Source organism: Torulaspora delbrueckii, chromosome 3 (assembly GCF_000243375.1).
Source record: "Torulaspora delbrueckii CBS 1146 chromosome 3, complete genome".
Classification (NCBI taxonomy): Eukaryota; Fungi; Ascomycota; class Saccharomycetes; order Saccharomycetales; family Saccharomycetaceae; genus Torulaspora; species Torulaspora delbrueckii.
In genome coordinates this window covers 441070-460565 of record NC_016503.1, presented here as the reverse complement: position 1 = coordinate 460565, position 19496 = coordinate 441070, and the positions used below count along the sequence as shown (strand labels likewise).

The window sequence follows — 19496 nt, the reverse complement described above, 5'->3', positions numbered from 1 at the left end:
ATTTTTCAGATCTTCCTAGCACGTTGAAAAAGTTGCAGACCTCGAGATCTGGTATGAGCCCATAACGAAGACCTCAAGGCATCTTCGAACCAACTAGGGTTCCAATTGTCAAGCTTTCAAGCTTTTTAGCTCTACTGATAGGAAGTAGGCTCGTGCAACTTTTGCATAGGTTTTACATTTAGAAAACTTGCCCAATTGGGAACGAGAGAGTCTTTGAGACCCTTTTACTCGTATATTTTACCGCTTGAACTCTTGAAGAGTGGTTTATAAAAGATCTAAGTGGGAGTTTTAGAGGTATTGTACACACGGCAGTCACAAACAATATGCCGGGCAAGATCGAAAGTGTTCCCTTTCTTTCTCAACTTGAAGATGTTGATAAATACCTTTTGGAGTATAGAAGCCTAAAATTGACTTCTCCTAACCCAAGCAGTTTTAACCAGCACCATCAGATCCATGGGCAGATGAGGTACAGTCACAGTAATGGTAGTGGAACTTTTGATAATGACGGCGGCGATAAGTCGGGAATCAATGGTAAGCAGTTGCCTATGGGTAACGTTATGTTTAATGGTAAAAGTTCTAATTCAATGAGTGTTCCAATCAATGGGGCCATGGGCATGAATAGAAAAAAGGCGATGAATACGAGCAATCAGAGCTACAGGTATAACAATAACGCTGCTATGAAATATGGCGCTCAATACCAACTAAAGCAGCACCAGCAACCAGCCTTTGCGGCTAATTCCATGATAACAAATCATCTGAAACAGGTTTATCCACAAATGAGTTACAATACCAATGGAAGTGGCAGCAACCTCGCTCTGGACCAATTGAGTTCTTCTTTCATGGTACCAAATCAAAACAAATCCTCACAACAGCAGCAGCAGCAGCAGCAAGGTTATCCTTCTAGTAATTCTTCGCCATCGCCAGCTCCTCCACTAGCCGATGCGGCTCTAAGTGGGAACTCATCAATCTCATCCTTTAGCAGTAACATCGGTTATGTTTTGCCTACGGCTTCCGGAAGTTCCAACTCTCAGTTCGCTGCACAAGCTCCATTCTCAAACTACTTGGATGCCAGTTTGATCTCTTCAGCATCGATAGCACCTGGTATCTCTCCCACTACCAATATATCTGCCCCAACTGGCACAGATATGGTGGGTGGATACCCTTCGAACCCTTTGGCTAACGAGGCTGCTAATACTGGTGCCCCTGCTTTCAATTTTGAGCAAGGTATATCAACGCCAGCTCTCATGTCGGAAGCAATTTCAGTTGATCAAGCAACGCCTTTGACGAGAGAGAATACTTTGGCTAGTTTTGATGGTTCTAGTGGAAGCATGAATAATTCTGGAAGTAATTTGCTCATGAACGATTATTCAGTGGGTTGGGGTTCCAATCATGCAAATTCATCATCCAGTGCTGGTGGATCATTTGGTATCTGGAATAATGACATGAGCGTTTGGAGTTAAGTAATGATTGGGGGAACTTGTGTTATATCATATTTTTTTATTGTGTTTACCTGTCATTAATGGGAAAGGGAGGTCATATTAATACGCATTGTTTTTATCATAAATATTATTTGTTATCAAGTCTGTAAAATTAATACTTTATTAGATGGGTTATTTAGAAGGTAAAACCCTAAATTGTAATGCCCACATGTAAGCCCTGGCACTGTGGTTGTGACTAAACAATTACTATTTACATGATTCGATCTACTCATTGTTGCTGCATAGTAATTCCTTGAACATATCTTCAAATTGTTGAGCCTGGATCCTTCCCTGAGATGACCTCATACCTTGCCCAACCAAAAACTTGATTGAGTTCCTCTTTTTGCCTGAAACTATACCATTTATCATCTTTGAGTCAGCTGCTTCTATGATTTTCTGACATAGTTTCTTGAGGTCGGCTTCGTTAACTTGATCGATAGTTTGCAACTCGTACTCTTTGATTAGCTCATCAAAGTTTATTTGTTTCGTCAGGCCATGAGCTTGAAAGTCCTCAAGGACATGGAAAAGAAGCAGTTTACCACTTGCACTTGATATCTTGTTACTGTGGATAAATGTCAGGAAATCTGCAAATTTCTCGGGGCTTAATATCGCTGTCGCTTTCTCAAGTGGGATTTGAAGCTTCTTCAAATCGCCAAGAAGTTCGTGGATAATCCAATTTGTAGGCAGCTTGTGCTTTACTTCACCGAGTCCTTCCCTTTCCACGATTTTTGAATAACAATCAAAAGTATCGAGGTAAAATTTCAGCAGTTCTACTTGTGAATAGATGCCATCCTGGCTGTTTCCGCTGATCGTCAAAATCCTTGCATCCTTCAGAGACAAAGAGTAAGGTTTCGTCATCAATTGACTTAGGATTTCATCAGGAGATGGAGGCAAAGATTTTCCGACTCCTTCAATAACATCTGCTGATAGACTAATAACGGGCAGCTCGGGATCAGGCATGTATCTGTAATCAATAGTAGTCTCCTTACTTCTCAGCTTCACAGTCGACTCACCATTCCAAGATCTTGTCTCTGAGTGTGACAAATATTCTTCACCCTCACCAGCTTCCAAAATTTTTACCTGTCGCTGGTACTCATACTTTATTGCGTTCATTATGGAGCTTGTATTCGGCAGGTTCTTCAATTCTACTCTGGCAAAATCATTAACAGATAGATTCACATCTACCCTCATGGCACCTGTCTCCAAATCACCCGTAGATATATCAAGATGACGAACCAAATTTTGATATTTTTTAATGAAAGCCCTTATTTGCTTCAAATCAGTGAAATCTGGCTGTGTGACCATCTCTATTAGAGGCACGTTACTTCTGTTCAGATCAATTAGAGTCTGTTTTTCGTTATCCCTGTAAATGGATTTACCTGTATCCTGCTCAATCTGCAATTGTATCAGATTGATCTTCTTTTCAATGTCATTTATCCCATCTCCATCTTTGTGAAGAGTCAAGTGGCCTCCAGAGGCAAACGGTGAGTAGTGCTGCGTGATTTGGTAACCCATAGGCTGATCTCCGTAAAAATAATGCTTGCGATCGAATTGAGACCGCAGATTGACTTTGGAATCCAGTGCTAACGATAAACGTAGGGCATAAAGAACGACCTCATAGTTCAGTATAGGTTGTGTGCCTGGTAGAGCAATGTCGAAATAAGATGTGTGTGCATTTGGGGTATCTAGTGAATGAAATGGATCATTGGTAGACTGCGAAAATAGCTTCTTGTTCGTGTTCAGTTGTGTGTGTATTTCGAGCCCGCATTTTAGTTTGTACTGGGGGAGAAGTTTGAACTTTGAGGTTTGAATCTTATCAACGTTATACCATCTCTTAAGCCGTAGCATAGGGGCTGTTTTCTTGTTTTCTCAACTGCCGCTTTACCAATATCTGCTTAGCTTTTTATTCAATTGAAGATGAAAGTTAGCTCGCATGAACAATGGGTAAACATATAAAAATTAACAATCTTCAACCCTGCAACTCTTATGCTTCTAGAATTGCTCGACAAGTGTTTCTGTTTTGTATGAAGGTGCAAGAGAATGGCTTTTACGATGTCTTTTGGACATTAGTCTCTCTTCTATTTACGTTTAGTATTGAACTATACTATTTGGGTTTAATACTAAAAGTGGCAGAAAAGTATTCGTTTGAGCATAATAAAAACAAAAGTAATACTGAAAGTTTTAAACTTAACTAAATACGCTGCTATGGTCGTGGTGACGTAGAATCTTCTATACCTTGTATACCTTACCGTCTTCATCAGAAATCATCAGATTATTTCTGGCTTGCATAATCCGCAAACCTGCCAAGTACTCGGGAACTTGGAATTTCTCCTCATCAGTTAATTCTTCATTAATTCTCTCGAGTAACGCAACTTTTGGATATGACTCTTCCTCGAATAAATCTGTCTGCATTAAGCGTGCGATAATCCCTGAGATCAGAGACAGTCTACCAGTTGAGATAGATCCTGGTTCATATTCGGCCAAAAAGGCGTCGTTTTCTTCCTGGTCACCTTCGTCCTGTCCAGCAGTAGAAAGGTTTGGTAGTCTTGGCGTACCTGCGACCTCGGTGAGTGGTCCTCCCGGCGCGGGGGCCTGTTCCTGACGACGAGGCGATACCCGCAGACCTTGTTGCAATCTTCTTTGTAAGTCTTCCTCCTCGTTTTGAGGCAATGGTAACATCGCTTTCCCAACTTTTCCGGCGCTTTGGTCAGACTCGTCTTCAACATCGTCATCGTCATCGTCAACAAATGTGAGCTTTCTACGAGATCGAATGGTTGATGGAGTACCACCACGGGAAGATAAGTTGGGAGTCCTAGATGGAGTAGTTATCTTAGTTGGAGATGAAGCAATATCATTTCTCTGCCTAATTCTTTGCTTCTTCTTTGGTGATTTTTTGGGCGAAACCTTTTGTAGCAATTCTTCTTCACTCTCATCTTCATAATAGATTTCACTTCCAACATCTTCACCCAATAACGCGAATCTCAGAAGATTCGAAGCTACGAGAGCATCACGTCTGTTTACCGTCTTTGAAAGCCTTACCTTAGCATGGGCCGTGGCCAATCTAATCAAAGTTTCTAAAGTTCTTGCTGTAATTGGTGATTTCTTTGTGTTTTCGTCATTTCTCAGCTCTGCATAACTTTTCACAATGACATCGATAGCCTCTTGAGTCAATTGCGGCTGAACCCTCTCTTTGGCGTACTGAATATATTTTCTTAAGAATGGGATTGCAACGATGCTAGGAATATCGCTACCATTGTGATTACCTCTATTCTTCGCCAATTTTGCACCTGCTTGAAGTAAAGGATTGAATTTTTCAAAAACAGAATCCTCTTCATCCATATCTCCATCTTGGCCTCCTTTATGCTTAGGGTTCTCGATGCTATCCTCTTCTTCATCATCGGCACCAACCGACAGGGACAGATTCAGGGACTCGCGAATTGGCTCACCTTCCAAGTATCCTGGAGGCAAATATCTGTGAGTCCTTAAAACATGTTCACTGATGGATCTGTCCCTTATTTCATTGATGTCATCAGTGACAACAAATAGCAAATCGAAACGAGACAGTAATGAATCGGGCAAGGCGATATTTTGGTGAGGGTCTCTATTGACATCATATTGACCAAACACCGGGTTAGCCGCGGCAATGACACTACAACGGGCATTTAGTGTTGTATGAATACCAGCCTTGGCGATTGTGACCGTTTGTTGTTCCATGACTTCATGGATAGCCACTCTATCGACATCTGTCATCTTATCGAATTCATCAATACAAACAATACCACGGTCCGCTAATACCATTGCACCTGCCTCTAACCTTCTTTCACCAGTCTCTCTATCCGTGGTCACGGCTGCTGTTAGACCAACACCAGAAGAACCTCTACCAGTCGTAGCGATTGCCAAAGAGGCTGTATTTAAGACGAATCTTAGCATTTGAGATTTAGCCGTGGAGGGATCACCAACCATTAGGATATTGATATCACCTCTCAGATGGGATCCATTTTCCAAGTTCTTCTCGACACCACCCATAAGCATCAAAAGCACAGCTCTCTTGATGTGTTCGTGACCGTAAATAGATGGCGCTAGCGATTGTGCCAAAACATCAAAGATATCCACTCTCTTAGCAAGCTTATTAATGTTTCTAATATCGAAATCTGTCAAAGTTTGCCTAGCCGAGACACCTGTGGATCTAGCGTGCAAAGGGTAGACGGTATTACCTATGATCAAAGTCCTAAATCCATTCAATGCGTTCGAATCACTTTGATTAAGTCCACCTGCCCCAAGTGACTTGAAAACACCGACAACATTGATTCTGTCACCTGGCTTGGTCTTGTCGACTAAATCGTCATCTAAAATGATATCAACGGACCTAGGCAACTGACCTGCTGGTGCCATCTCGGGCATTTCCTGGACAGTGATCCGCTGATGGTCCAAATAAGTACAATAACCATACTCAGTGGTGAGCTTGTTACCATCCTGATCTTCGGTCGGATAGATTGCAGGTGTAGGTATCCGTGTAGTGAGAGTTGTAGTGGAATCCGTATAGTCCCGGTAGTGAAATCTACCTGTCTTTTCCGCAAAATGAACAGACCTAACAATCTTGGGCCTCACTAGAGAAGTTCTAGTGACGATACCTTCTAATGAGACCAATTTATTGAGGAAATGCGAGTTCAAAGTACGCGGGGAAAGCGCATGGGAACCAAATGAACCTTTGAAAGAAAGACACCAAGGTCTTTTCGCTGAAAGAGAAGCTCTAATCGAATGGTTCTGAGGAACATCATTGATAGATGTGGCTAACTCAGTTAGAGCTTTCTCTGCAGGTGGGATGAAATGAGCAGGTGCATTGAGCACACCGGTCCAAAATGTCCTATCAAACTCACGTAAATCATCCAGTGAGATAGTAATCCTTTGCAAAAGTACATCTGGATTACCAGTTTTTTTCTCGGACCCATTTTCAATTGCACTGTTGTATAGTTGAACAGATCTTACCGCGTCTCTATAGATGGTAAAAGTATCTAAAAACTCCTGGAACCTTCGTACTCTATCCGAGAAAACTGCGTCGGGCACAAAATTGTAATCCCCATCAGCTTCTGTACCCAGATCCATATTTAAGACCTTCTTGGTGATGATAGAGTTGTTTTGAATGGTACTGAAGAAGAAGTGGTTCTTCATAATTGAGAGATGAGACATTACCTGAAGAGGCAAAAAATTAAAAAAAATCAAATTTCGACAACTGCAGGACTCGAACCTGCGCGGGCAGAGCCCAAAAGATTTCTAATCTTTCGCCTTAACCACTCGGCCAAGTTGCCACACTTTTGGTTGTTTTTCCTTGGCTGTTAAATCAAACTAGTGCCCAGTCCAGATCTACAAGTTAATAGGTTGAGTTAGAATAGATATAATTTAAAGAAAACTAATATAACAGGATTAAAAGATGATGCATTATAACTTAATTCTCACCCGCGTTTAATCGGACTTAGGAGCTTCTTTGAAAGAGATAGCGGCTTCTTCACCCATGGCAGCGATGATGGTAACGTTCAAGTCCTTACCTTCGTCGAAAGCAGCTTGGATAGAATCACCCAATTCACCTTCTGGGGCTCTAACGTCATCCTTGGTTTCACCATCCATGGTCATCAAGGACAAGAAACCATCATCAATATCCAACAACTGGTATTCGGTTCTCTTAACGAATGGAACCTCCATGTTGTGGGTAGATGGGGACAAATCTTCCAACTTCTTACCAGTAAAGATATCTAGAGCAACCAAATGGACTTTGGCGTGACCGTGCTTACCGGTCTTAGAAGTAGACATGTCAACAATCTTACAAGGTCTGCCCTTGATGTTAACGAACCCGTTCTTTCTCAATGCAGAACATTGCAATGGGTAGGTCAAGGAGGAACCGGCATCGACGGTTTCAAAGGTGTGTTCTTCTTCAGCCATTTTTTTTATCAAGTAATTGTAGTATAGTAGTGGATTCCCTAGTGGAAAAATGGAAAGAAACTATAACGAATCGATGAATAAGAGAGTATTTATAACAAGAAGAGAGAAAGAATTACGAGAGAGAACAGTGAGTAGAAGAGAGTAGAATTGGGCGACGACGACGACGACGAAGAGGGACGAAAAAATTTACATCCATTGGAAAAAAAAAAAAATGGAAAAATTTGGGAAAAGACCGTTAAATTGACGACGAAAAGTTTTTACAACCGCAGGTTTCAGAGGGGCGTGAGGAATGATTGCTGTTTGAACGAGCCGGACACCGGACAGATCGGGTTTGAACCTCGTAAAGATAACTTAAAGGCCCCTCTAAAGCTTCGAGGCTGCCGAGAGGCTAATAGTTATCGGGGAGGTAATGCATTAATATGAGGGTCAATGTGAGGCTCTTTATTCGAAGGGACAATAATTTAATAATTTCTGATTAGAGAAAGGCAGATGAGATTAGGTGGACAAGGATGTGCACGTGAATTTGTCACTCGCGTGGCGCTATCATGAGCGGATCTGGGCTTATGATATAGTAGGATTATATGGAGCCTTGAGTTTGCTACTCGAGAGGAATTTAACTCGCTTTAGCCAGTTCATTTCTACGCTGACTTTGCTGGGTTCCTACTCTGCTGCAAAGTGGTATTTGCCTAGGTTTTTTTATATCTCTGTTTGGTAGTCGGTTCGACCTATCACAATTGCGAGCTGTAGAAACGGCCTAAGGATACATTTGAAATGATCGGCTAGTAACGATGCTCTTACTGTAAATTTTTTACAGTGAAATGTGTGATATGTTTAGAAACAGTAATTTGAAGTGGGTCCCACGGACTTCTGCCTAGAAGAAGTAGTAATTGAGAGAGAGAGAGAGTACACGAAGCACTGTCAAACTTGTTTAGCGATTTCTATGATAAAACCTCGATTCAACTGTACCTGAGAAGATGAGATTGGGCGAGTAAGGTCGTACGGGATGAATCATGATTCATTTAAGAGGATGGAATTAAATCACAATTCACCAAAATGGCAAACATAGAATGTGAAACATGGCAAAAGCAAATGGGATGCAAGAATACCTAAAGTGTCGATCGAATCACCTGCTGTGCCAATAATCGCTTACGACTGGAGGTTTATTGGGTAAGATGCAAGAAGCTGTTACTAAGGAAGTTTGCATGCGGAGACACAGGATATTTGCTGCATACTGTCTTGCAAATTTGTGAGGGTACTTCGTTTATTGCTTCTTCCTTTCAGCTTATCTTCTAAGCAAATTCAATTACGCGATTGATCTGGCGAGAAGTTCAAAACTTCTACTTCCTCCCATTTTTCAGGCCAATGCGAACAGTAAATTGAAGTAGATAGCTTATATGCCAGTATTTAGTCAAGTGTAATAGTTAGTATATTAGTTCTTTCGCCTGGCGCTACCAGACGATGTGACCCGACTTTTTCGCCAAGTGAAAAGTGTGAAATGTAAATAAAGAATGCCTCTGAGAAGTTGATAGTAGATGGCCAAAGACTACCGATTGCGCGATAGCCATGAGATACAAGAACTTTGTGAACCACTCGACGCTGGTCAGCACTTGTGGTACCCTGCTGGCCGTTTGGGTTCTTTTCAGGCTGCTTTTTTCGTCCTCGAGCTCATTCAGTCTCAATACACTGCCGTTCTTCAAGCCATTTGTACCAAATTTTAAGAATGTTCCTGGTGTAGAATACTATGATCTGCGAAATTACCAAGGTGATAGAGATGGTTGGCAGAGGGGCAACAGGATCCTGTTTTTGGTTCCATTAAGAGATGCAGCTCAACATTTGCCTCGGTTCTTCGGCCACATGAGTGAACTGAGTTACCCACATAACCTTATAGACATGTCATTCTTGGTGAGTGACTCTTCCGATGATACCATGGGTGAATTATTGCACCACTTGCAAATTGCACAGTCTCAGAAGGATCGCAATAAGCGATTTGGAAATATTGAAATTTTTGAGAAGGATTTTGGTCAGGCCATTGGTCAATCCTTCTCCGATAGACACGGTTTTGCAGCTCAAGGGCCCAGAAGAAAGCTCATGGCTCGTGCTCGTAACTGGCTAGGGTCCGTGACACTGAAACCATATCATTCGTGGGTCTACTGGAGAGATGTGGATGTGGAGATTGCACCAATATCGATCATGGAAGACCTAATGCACCATGATAGAGATGTCATTGTGCCCAATGTGTGGAGACCGTTGCCTGACTGGCTGGGGAACATCCAGCCATATGATCTCAACTCGTGGAAAGAATCTGAAGCCGGTATTCAGCTGGCCAACACTTTAACCGACGAGGACTCTGTCATCGTTGAAGGATATCCTGAGTTTGCCACTTGGAGAACACATCTTGCCTACATGAGAGACCCTAACGGTAATCCTGAGGACGAAATGGAATTGGATGGGATTGGTGGTGTCTCTATTTTAGCAAAGGCTAAAGTTTTCAGAACAGGTTCCCATTTCCCAGCTTTCTCCTTCGAAAAGCATGCCGAAACCGAAGCATTTGGCAAATTGTCCCGTAGAATGAATTATAATGTTGTCGGGTTGCCTCACTACGTCATATGGCACATCTATGAGCCTTCGACTGAAGATCTAAAGCATATGGCTTGGATGGCCGAAGAAGAGAAGAGGATTCTGGACGAAACAAGGTTACGTGAGTTTTACGACAGAATTTGGGAAGTCGGTTTCGACGACGTCAGAATGGACTGGTCAGACGAGAGACAGTCTATTTTGAAGAACCTGGATCATACCGAAGCCTACGAAAACCAAATCGTCGTCGACTGGTCTGACAACGACGAAAGCGACATTACACCAGATGAAAAAGTACAAAATCGTTTACAAGAAGAAGTAATCGATGAGCACCCACAGGACGAGGTCCCATTAGACTTTGATCCAGACAATAATTGATAATTCAACAATGCATATACTTCTGTTCCTTTACTATGTAAAATATACACTATGAAGAGCGTCACCCTCAACGGACAACCACTTGTAGAAAAATTGTAACTTCAATAGAAGGGTGGCGCTGAGACTAAACTCAATTGAACAACACTTTCAAGTTCGAATTTCCTTCTCATTGGTCTTACCAATTGTCAAGAAACCATGGTGAGCATAACTTTCAAAGATTTTAAGAAGGAGAAGATTCCTTTGGATTTGGATCTTTCCAGCAGCGTTTTAGATGCAAAGGTACAATTGGCACAAAAGAAAGAATGCGAAGAAGGTCAAATCAAGTTGATCTACTCTGGTAAGGTGCTTCAGGATTCTAAATCATTGCAAGAGTCTGGGCTGAAAGATGGGGATCAAGTGATATTCATGATTTCAAAGAAGAAATCTACTACTACAACCGTTACAGAACCACAAAGTAAAGAAACTTCAGCACCAGTATCACAGTCACCAGCACCACAGTCAGAGACCCCCGCTGCGGAAACTCAGCAAGAGGCCAGTTCAACTACCGATCCAGGTTTTGTCGTGGGAGCACAAAGGAACGAAGCAGTAGAGAGAATTATGGAAATGGGTTATGAAAGAGAACAAGTTGATCGAGCACTAAGGGCGGCCTTTAATAACCCAGACAGAGCTGTGGAGTATTTACTGATGGGTATCCCAGAAAACTTACAACAACAGCAGCAACCACAACAGCAGGCAGAACAGCCGCAAGAACAAGAGGAAGAACAGCAAGAGACAGAATCAAACACTGAGCCTACTGGAGAAGCTGCAGGAGAAGACCTTTTCGCCCAGGCAGCACAACGTGGTGGTGCTCCAGGCGGTGAGACCGGTGGGGAAGGAACAACAGGTGGTCCACCAGGATCAATAGGTTTGACTATGGAGGATCTTCTTGCGTTGAGGCAGGTTGTCTCTGGTAACCCAGAAGCATTGGCTCCATTGTTGGAGAGTTTAAGCAATAGATTCCCTCAACTTCGTGAACAAATCGTGGCAAACCCAGAGGTCTTTGTCTCGATGTTGTTAGAAGCTGTGGGTGAGAATTTGGAAGATGCAATGACTGGCATGGATGAGGGCACAGAGGGCGGTGCCGTTGCTGCGGGACAACAAGGTGAAGAAGTTAACGTTGAAGTCTCTGAGAGTGATGAACAAGCGATTGCTCGTCTTTGTGAACTTGGGTTTGAACGTGCGCTAGTGATGCAAGTATATTTTGCATGCGGTAAGAATGAAGAGATCGCGGCCAATATGCTATTTAACGAGTTTGGAGATTAAAGATCCAGCGAGTGTATGTATACATGTTAATACCATTCACAAAGTGGAGTAATCCTCAAGTATACTATAGTTCTTGATGTCAGTAACTGGAGGGTTCCCGGGTCTCACGGCTAGGATCGTTTCTAGGCCCACTTGACTAGCAGCGTCTAACTCAAGGATATTATCGCTGATGAAGAGGACATCGTCCGGTTGCTTGCCGATATTTTGTAAAATTTTTTGGTATGATTCTGGTTCAGTCTTCTTACCAGACGTGTTAATATCAAAGAAACTTTTGATAAAAGGTTGTAAATCAATAGATTTGGTACTGGAAGGGTCTTCCACGTGACCGAACAGTAGTTTCTGCGCCTTAACGGATCCACTCGAGTAAATGTAGACCTCTGGTTTTCTCTTGATCAGTTCAATGGCATCCTTATAAACGGGAGCTTTGATCTCACCATTGTAATAACCCTGTGCCCAGACATGACCTTGCAATTGCTTCAAAATCGGATCCTTGACATCGCGAGCCACTAGATCCTGAATATATTCTTGTAAATTGTCCTGTGCAGGAAATTGCGCCAGCAATCTCTTTACCTCTGGATCATTGGATTGCAATAGAACCGATACTTTCGAACTAAAGAAAGGGAATAAAACATCCTTGACAAATGCAATTGGACAGACAGTCCCCTCAATATCCAGTAGCAAAGCTTTAAACGACATACCGATACACTGTTGTAATCCATAGCCTTTTGCTTCAAATGTACCGATGCATGTTAAAAAATCAATCAACTAAGCTGGATAGCCACCTTGACAAAGTGTCACAATCCTGAATACTGACACTTGAAATTAAATAAAATAACAAAATAATTAAATAATTAAATAATTTTAATTTTCGACCAATAATATTCGTCCAAAAACTTTAAGCGTGGGCGCGGCGCGTGGGGGCGTCTGAATTAGGGCTTGAAGGAGTTTATGCGCCAAACTGCCGAGGGGCAATTTAGGGCTAGATCGTAATTTCATTGTTCTTCGGGATTAATGGATTTAACGAAATGAAGCGTAATACGCTCAAAGAACGATAGATATATCAGAATTTTTCACCTTGAAAGTTGTAATATAAAGTAGAACACGATTGGATTCGAATCTAATTGTTCTTTTATTTCTTTCTTTGTTTTTAGAAAACACACACATCAGATTTTATAAACACATACAATGCCAGCTCCATATCAACCAGGTTCCGCTAAGAAGGGTGCAACTCTATTCAAGACTAGATGTTTGCAATGTCACACCACTGAAAAAGGTGGTCCACACAAGGTCGGTCCAAACCTACACGGTGTCTTTGGTCGTCATTCCGGTCAAGCCGAAGGTTACTCTTACACCGATGCTAACATCAAGAAGAACATCTTGTGGGATGAACAACATATGTCCGATTACTTGGAAAACCCAAAGAAGTACATTCCAGGTACCAAGATGGCCTTCGGTGGTTTGAAGAAGGAGAAGGACAGAAACGATTTGGTTACTTACTTGGCCAAGGCTTGTAAATAATAACCGTCATTAAAACCATTATTCTGTTGATAGCGATGACTTTTACGTTTATTTATTAATTATTTATTCATTGAAATTACTTTTTTAGATTACAACTTTTCTATTATACAAGTTACAATAGGTAGCCTAGTAATAGACCGGCTAATGGCATACCAATGGGTAGGGAGTTAGCGCCATTGGTTGCGGAGGATGCAGATTGGGTTTGAGTTTGAGAAGTGCTGCCGCTCTTACTGCTGGAGTTCATGTTTTGAACGAATCCGGTGCTTTGTTCTGGCGAGATTGTTTGGGTACTTGAAGAAGTAGTTTGAGCAGCGGTTTGAGCAGTGGATTGAGCAGTGGATTGAGCAGTGGTAGTAGCAGTAGTGTCCTTGGAGCTGCTCTTTGAAGAGGAAGAGGAAGAAGAGGAGGCTGAAGATGAAGATGAGGCTGAAGATGAAGATGAGGCTGAAGATGAAGAGGAAGAGGAAGATGAACTTGACGTTGATGAAGACGAGGAAGAGGATGAGGAAGAAGACTTACCATTGTCTGGGTCTAGACCAGAGCCTTTGTTGGAGTACAAAATCGATTCGTCGTCAGTAATGGCAATGTCCTCGCTCATATAACTGTCCTCATTGGCGAAAACGTAGGATTTGGTACCGTTCTTCTTGACATAGCTTGGAGGATCATAACATGTCACGTTGACTTCCTTCACAGCAGCATAGTAATAACCAGGATCTTTCAAGTCATCAGCATCCCAATCGATCAAACCACCGGCCCAAGCGATAGTACCAGGAGCATTAGTGGAGTTACCAGCTGGCCAAATGGACAATTGAACTCTTGAAGGAGTTTGAGGGAATTCGTAACGTTGCGAGGTCTCATTGTAAGTCTCATTTCTGAACAAAGTTCTACCAACAACACCGTCAACCGACCAAGTGATTTGATCCTCTTGCCAATCGACTTCGTAATCATGGTAGTTTTCAAAAGTATCTGTTGTACTAATGTTTCTACTTTGATTGTAGTTCAAAACACCCTCGAAATACAAGTTAGTTTGAACAGTCTCTAGATCGGCACCAACAAATTCGTAATCGATTTCATCCTGAACGTTGGAGAACAAAATAAAAGCAGAAACAACACCACCTCTGTGAGATGACTTAACTCTGGCACTCACTTTACCGTACCATAGGTAAGTCGTCGAAGAAAGAACTGTACCAGCGGAATATTTTGGCATAGCAATCAACATGCTTTCTTCATCTTCGTAATCGTACAGGTAACCAGAGTAAATCCAGTCGGCTTCAGAAGCATTCCCCAAATATTCATCATGACTTACCACTTTCGAAGAATAATCGTCAAAAACAGTATTCATATCCTTACATACAGGCATTGGCATACAAGCCTCAGCCTTGTATGAGAACATTGGGTTACAACCACCCAGACAGTAACTACCAGTACCACATTCACCGAATTGCGAACAGCAAGGCAATTCTTCCGGACAAGCCTGAGTAGCATTGCATGTCGCAGCTTCAGCTAATAGAATGTGTTTAACCAAACCCAAAAGTAATACAGCCCAGATCATCGTTGTGTTTCAGGTTGTTTCAGGTTGTTTCTTCAGGAATGGGGATAAGTTTAGAAACTATCGAGCCCAGAACCATCTTTTTATATCATCGAAGGACCCTCATGGATGCTTCCAACAACTAATTCGATCGACGTCTCATCTTGGTTACTATTCAACTTATTTGCCTATTTTAGGAAAAGAGATGCACTTTACCTCCAAAATGGGAAGCGTTAGTTCGCGCCCTGAAGATTTTTTTTCGAGATTATACCCAATTAGGCTCCAATGCTCTATAGTGAAAAAGTCTTTTTGGTGAATGGTATACAGAAATGGTTATACTTAGATGGTGAAATTCGCCTGAGGAGATCTAATTTGGTCGATTGGTTTACTCTTCGGGCTCACGGGAGCTAAACTAGTGTCGTCTTCTAAAGCTTCCTCGTTCTCGTCGTCATTGTCATCATCGGCGTTATCGTGAAGCCTAAATTTTGGAGGTTTTTTGTTCTTGTCAATTATCACTTCCTCGACTTCTTCGTCGTCGGCACGGGTGTTTCCTGCATCACTGGCGTACTTTTCTTGGTTCTTGCGTGATAGCATGTGTGTAAATGAGCGTTGCTGCTCTCGCACATTCCAATTTAGTGTTCGGCTAATACTGTCGATGAATTCTGTGGGGTGAGATTCCACTGTGGGGAAAGAGTAGGGACTGGCTTGGATTGTGATGTAATCACCTTTCTTTAGCTCTAGCCGACTCTTACCGTCGAACGCGGCCCATGCAGTAGCTCTTGATTTCATGGATACTCTCACTTTGAGGGTCATACTCTCGGGTAAAATAATTGGTCTGAAACTTAGAGTATGAGGGCAGATAGGTGTGACAGCGATCGCGTTCACGCTGGGGTAGACTAGAGACCCTCCTGCACTTAGTGAGTACGCTGTGGAACCCGTTGGAGTCGCTATAATTAAGCCGTCTGCCTGGGCCATTGTTAAGAGTGAATTATCACCATATAACTCCAACATAGAGATGAAGGGACTCGGACCTCTATCGATTGTCAGTTCGTTAAGCACTTGATGCTGTCCTACCAGTTCAGTGACACATGTTTTCTTACCTGTATTTGGGTCTATAATTGGTGGACGTCTGCGGTAAGCTTTACAATCCAATCTCATTCTTAAATTGGTTTTGATCCTGTTGTTCAACACGGTAGCAAGATCTTCTTTGAAATTCTCGAATTGGAAGTTGGTTAAGAACCCTAGGGATCCCAGTGAAAACGATAGGACAGGTGGTACATGTCTCTGGAAGACCGAAGAAACGAACAAAACTGTACCGTCACCGCCCAAGGTTACAATTAGATCAAAAAAGTTATCATGTTCATCCACAAACTTGGGATTCCAATATTTTATTCTTCTATTTTCACATCTACTGTCCTTGCATAGGTCCTCTGCACTAAATTTCTTGGAGTTCTTCATATCCTCGCCAACATAAACAGTAACCTTTGGGTAATTGATCAATAGCCATTCAACAAGTTCTCTTGTCAAGTAGATCAAAGATACGTCGTGTGTCTTTGTGACAATCATCAGATTTTCCACTTTTAGTTCCACCCTGGTGTTGGATAGATCCTTCGACAACATTCTCACACCATAAGCTGTGGAAGATAGCTGGAAATGTGATTTCGTTGCTGTTACCTTGGGTGGATGGCTATCACCAGATAGCCTTCTGATCATCGCTTTGGCCTCATTTAAATCGTTAATACGCTCTCTCTTTTTATCATCGTCAATGTAGTTGAGTTCCTTACAAAAACCGAGACTAGGAACAGAACGGTGAGTGGCGGATTTACGTCTCTGCTTAGTATAGGAAGTGTTCTTCTGCTCCACGGTCTTACTATTTCCCTTCGACTTCTTATCGCAATCTTTGTAAATGCGAGTCACACATTCTTCCGCTGAATTTGGCAATGACATCCTCTATAGCACTAACTCGATCGACAGATCGATGGATATGCAATATTGATCGAGTCTAGTAACCTCAATCCACTATCAGTTAAGTTGGTTTTACCCCCAGGTCAACTACAAAGGGATTTTTTCAACGCACTTGCGAGATCCTCTCGACGGCACGAAGAGAGAAACTTGGATGGTAGAGGGATTTCTCAAATCTATTTTATAAATGCAGCGAAACGCCTCTCAACTATGGAACTTCCTGGAATAGATACCGTGAAAAGCCTTAGATTATTCTACAAAAGTTCGATCGTTCGATCAAATTATCTTGTCAACTTTACACTTCCAAGTGTCTGCTTCGATCAGTGGCAAAGACGCACCTAGACACCAACCAACCTCGTTATCTGCGATGGTCTTGGCTGTCTTTAGTTCTCTGTAGAGTGGAATCTCGTAACCAGTGTGCAGTAAAGAAACTTGGAATGACAAATCTATACACCATTTTGGATCTTTCTTCAATTCTTCAACAGACCCTTCCACCCCACTGAAGACACTTTCCCAAACTTCTTCTCCATTACAGACCATTTTGGTGAGGTCAACCAACTCATCTAACTTGAAGGATAGCGGTAAGCCCAAGGGTTGAGTTCTGTCGTAGAAGTAAGAGAAAACATAAAGGTCGTTTCTCTCCTTAAAAGTATGGACTAGGGAAGGTTGGTGAACTCCGTTAAATGAACATGGTGGCTGGCTACATTTTGCGTCTTTTTTTAGGATCTTGTCAGCCAAATATCTACATTGAGCCCCAGCTGGTTGTAGTGGACCTTTGAAATCGATGGTATATTTCGTACCATCGTCCAATTTAACTACCTGTTTAGAGGCAACGACTTTTGGAGGCAAGCAAGGGGAAGACAACTTGTGAGTCGTCTTTGTATCACCTCTTTCAATCTTTCCTTCAGAAATGGCTGTTTCCACAATCAAAGCATTAATCTTGTTTCTACCTTGGTTCAAACCGTAGCCCAAATGAGAAAATTGGTACAAGGTGTACTTCTGGCCACCAAATGTTAGTTCATACTTGTGTTCTCCATCAATCATCTTTTCATTTGGAGGAAAGGTTGGCTCAAAAACAATTTGAGTGGAACCACCACCAAGGTCAAACACAGCGCTGGTTGGAATCTTAGACCCCGCACCAATGTTACCTAACAGATAGTTGGTAGTAATCCACGCGTAAACACCTTCGTCGTCACCTCCCATCACAGAAACACCATCGCCTTGCACCACAGGGAAAGGATAGTCATTCTCCAGATGGCTACGCACAGCAGAGAGAATCTTATCAGCCTTGGCATCACCGAGTAATCTCAAACCAGCAGTGGCCTTCACAGCCACGGGTGCACAACCTCTCTTATCCTTTGGAATTGTCTCCAAAGCACGTTCCAACAACGGATCCAAAGATCTGGCGGCACCATCAGCATCTGTGTCATAGGAGGACAAGCCCGGTTCTAGCATTTTGAAAGTCTCTTCGATCAATGTTGGAGGCTGCGTACAAACGTCAAATTCATAGACGTGAATACGAGATCCCGAAGAACCAGCATCAATCATTAAAACGAACTGATGATCCTTATCACATTTTTTGCTGGTCGAGTATTCTGCAGAAGCACTTGAAGTGGATTTGGCATTGGAAATGGCACCTGAGGAGTGTTCTTTCACGGCACTAGCAACACTCGGGTTACCATTATCAGTCTTATCGTCAACAATATAACCTGGTTCGTCATCAATTGGAAGAGCACTGAAGTCCTGTGGCACATCCGGTCTACTGGCAGTAGGAGAAACGACTCTGACGATATCGCTGGCCGACTTAACAGATGTGGAGGATTTGATCAGCGCAAGTAGCATAATCGCTACAAACGCAAAGATGATGAATCTATAATTCCTCACCATCCTAAGCTATTGATGTCACGGGTAAATCTCAGCAGAGGTAGAGTAAAGAAGAACCTATAAGTCCATTCTGTTGTTTTCATGTTGACTATTTTTCTATACCAGGCATTGGTAAAAAACGCCAAAAGTTTCACGAAACATGAATCATCGATAACGGATTAACTACTGGAGAAGAGTGGTTCATGTTAGGTCTAGCAAGAGGTCTTTGAGCGATGAGTAGGAACGTTGACAAGGCCAACTCGGTTTTGGTGAGGTATCAAGAACTTCAAGCGGAAGAAGGCAGTGGTTATAAGGATTATTCGAGGTATAAGAGACCAACAAAACTATCATCGGTGAAATCGCTAAATGAAGCACAACAATGGCGCAAACAGATTACAAGGGAGATTAATGATAAGACCACCAGGATATATGATCCTTCATTGAACGAAATTCAGGTTCAGGAGCTTAATGATGAACTAAATGAACTTTTAACTGAGCAGAACAAATGGGATTGGTATATGTCAAAGATTCTTGGTGGAAAACGTCCGGACAAGAGGAGGAGAGATGATGTGATTGGTGGTAAGCTTATAAATGGGAAACGGTATTTTGGACGGGCTTTGGAACTTCCTGAGGTGAAGGATATTTTGAAGAAGCAGCAGGACGATGAGATATACGGAAAGAATGGGAAAGGTATTGTCAATACGAAACTGATACCGAAGGATAAAAGCGCCCCTTATTATGGTGCTGAGAAGATGGTAAGCGAAGAATTAATAGAATTCGAAGATCAATGGACATCAATACTGCGAAAAAAGTTCATAGGGAATGATAGATTATCTGGGGCAAAGCTGGAAAACATTGGTACGAAGATACCTACCATACAGGACATGGAATCGTGGTTGGTTGAAGAAAGGAAGAAAAAACTTCTGAAGGACTTGAGTTTATAAATAGAGTTATTTAAT

At 42.2% G+C, this 19496-nt stretch overlaps 12 protein-coding genes and 1 non-coding gene across 13 annotated transcripts; 5 read left to right on the top strand and 8 right to left on the bottom strand.

The window, feature by feature from the left end:
* Positions 1–323: 323 nt before the first annotated feature.
* TDEL0C02640 (uncharacterized protein) lies at positions 324–1460 on the top strand (the record flags this gene model as incomplete). Its single annotated transcript, XM_003680316.1, has 1 exon — positions 324–1460. One exon carries the CDS (start codon positions 324–326, stop codon positions 1458–1460), a length of 1137 nt encoding a protein of 378 aa, XP_003680364.1.
* Positions 1461–1703: 243 nt separating this feature from the next.
* Positions 1704–3326, bottom strand: PET112 (glutamyl-tRNA(Gln) amidotransferase subunit PET112; the record flags this gene model as incomplete). The annotated part of the gene is made up of 1 exon (XM_003680315.1): positions 1704–3326. The coding sequence occupies one exon, from the start codon at positions 3324–3326 to the stop codon at positions 1704–1706; it is 1623 nt and encodes a 540-aa protein (XP_003680363.1).
* A 381-nt stretch (positions 3327–3707) lies between these two features.
* On the bottom strand, positions 3708–6665 carry MCM3 (MCM DNA helicase complex subunit MCM3; the record flags this gene model as incomplete). The annotated part of the gene is made up of 1 exon (XM_003680314.1): positions 3708–6665. One exon carries the CDS (start codon positions 6663–6665, stop codon positions 3708–3710), a length of 2958 nt encoding a protein of 985 aa, XP_003680362.1.
* Positions 6666–6702: 37 nt separating this feature from the next.
* On the bottom strand, positions 6703–6784 carry TDEL0Ctrna6S. Its single transcript has one exon. It is a non-coding gene; the product is annotated as a tRNA-Ser (tRNA).
* Positions 6785–6938: 154 nt separating this feature from the next.
* On the bottom strand, positions 6939–7412 carry HYP2 (translation elongation factor eIF-5A; the record flags this gene model as incomplete). The annotated part of the gene is made up of 1 exon (XM_003680313.1): positions 6939–7412. One exon carries the CDS (start codon positions 7410–7412, stop codon positions 6939–6941), a length of 474 nt encoding a protein of 157 aa, XP_003680361.1.
* A 1563-nt stretch (positions 7413–8975) lies between these two features.
* Positions 8976–10364, top strand: ANP1 (Anp1p; the record flags this gene model as incomplete). Its single annotated transcript, XM_003680312.1, has 1 exon — positions 8976–10364. One exon carries the CDS (start codon positions 8976–8978, stop codon positions 10362–10364), a length of 1389 nt encoding a protein of 462 aa, XP_003680360.1.
* A 195-nt stretch (positions 10365–10559) lies between these two features.
* RAD23 (Rad23p) lies at positions 10560–11666 on the top strand (the record flags this gene model as incomplete). Its single annotated transcript, XM_003680311.1, has 1 exon — positions 10560–11666. The coding sequence occupies one exon, from the start codon at positions 10560–10562 to the stop codon at positions 11664–11666; it is 1107 nt and encodes a 368-aa protein (XP_003680359.1).
* A 36-nt stretch (positions 11667–11702) lies between these two features.
* UTR4 (putative acireductone synthase UTR4) lies at positions 11703–12362 on the bottom strand (the record flags this gene model as incomplete). Its single annotated transcript, XM_003680310.1, has 1 exon — positions 11703–12362. The coding sequence occupies one exon, from the start codon at positions 12360–12362 to the stop codon at positions 11703–11705; it is 660 nt and encodes a 219-aa protein (XP_003680358.1).
* Positions 12363–12851: 489 nt separating this feature from the next.
* CYC7 (cytochrome c) lies at positions 12852–13184 on the top strand (the record flags this gene model as incomplete). Its single annotated transcript, XM_003680309.1, has 1 exon — positions 12852–13184. One exon carries the CDS (start codon positions 12852–12854, stop codon positions 13182–13184), a length of 333 nt encoding a protein of 110 aa, XP_003680357.1.
* Positions 13185–13296: 112 nt separating this feature from the next.
* Positions 13297–14736, bottom strand: UTR2 (chitin transglycosylase UTR2; the record flags this gene model as incomplete). The annotated part of the gene is made up of 1 exon (XM_003680308.1): positions 13297–14736. The coding sequence occupies one exon, from the start codon at positions 14734–14736 to the stop codon at positions 13297–13299; it is 1440 nt and encodes a 479-aa protein (XP_003680356.1).
* Positions 14737–15051: 315 nt separating this feature from the next.
* YEF1 (NADH/NAD(+) kinase) lies at positions 15052–16659 on the bottom strand (the record flags this gene model as incomplete). The annotated part of the gene is made up of 1 exon (XM_003680307.1): positions 15052–16659. The coding sequence occupies one exon, from the start codon at positions 16657–16659 to the stop codon at positions 15052–15054; it is 1608 nt and encodes a 535-aa protein (XP_003680355.1).
* A 291-nt stretch (positions 16660–16950) lies between these two features.
* On the bottom strand, positions 16951–18561 carry GDA1 (guanosine diphosphatase; the record flags this gene model as incomplete). The annotated part of the gene is made up of 1 exon (XM_003680306.1): positions 16951–18561. The coding sequence occupies one exon, from the start codon at positions 18559–18561 to the stop codon at positions 16951–16953; it is 1611 nt and encodes a 536-aa protein (XP_003680354.1).
* Positions 18562–18770: 209 nt separating this feature from the next.
* On the top strand, positions 18771–19481 carry ISY1 (Isy1p; the record flags this gene model as incomplete). Its single annotated transcript, XM_003680305.1, has 1 exon — positions 18771–19481. One exon carries the CDS (start codon positions 18771–18773, stop codon positions 19479–19481), a length of 711 nt encoding a protein of 236 aa, XP_003680353.1.
* Between the last annotated feature and the right edge of the window lie 15 nt (positions 19482–19496).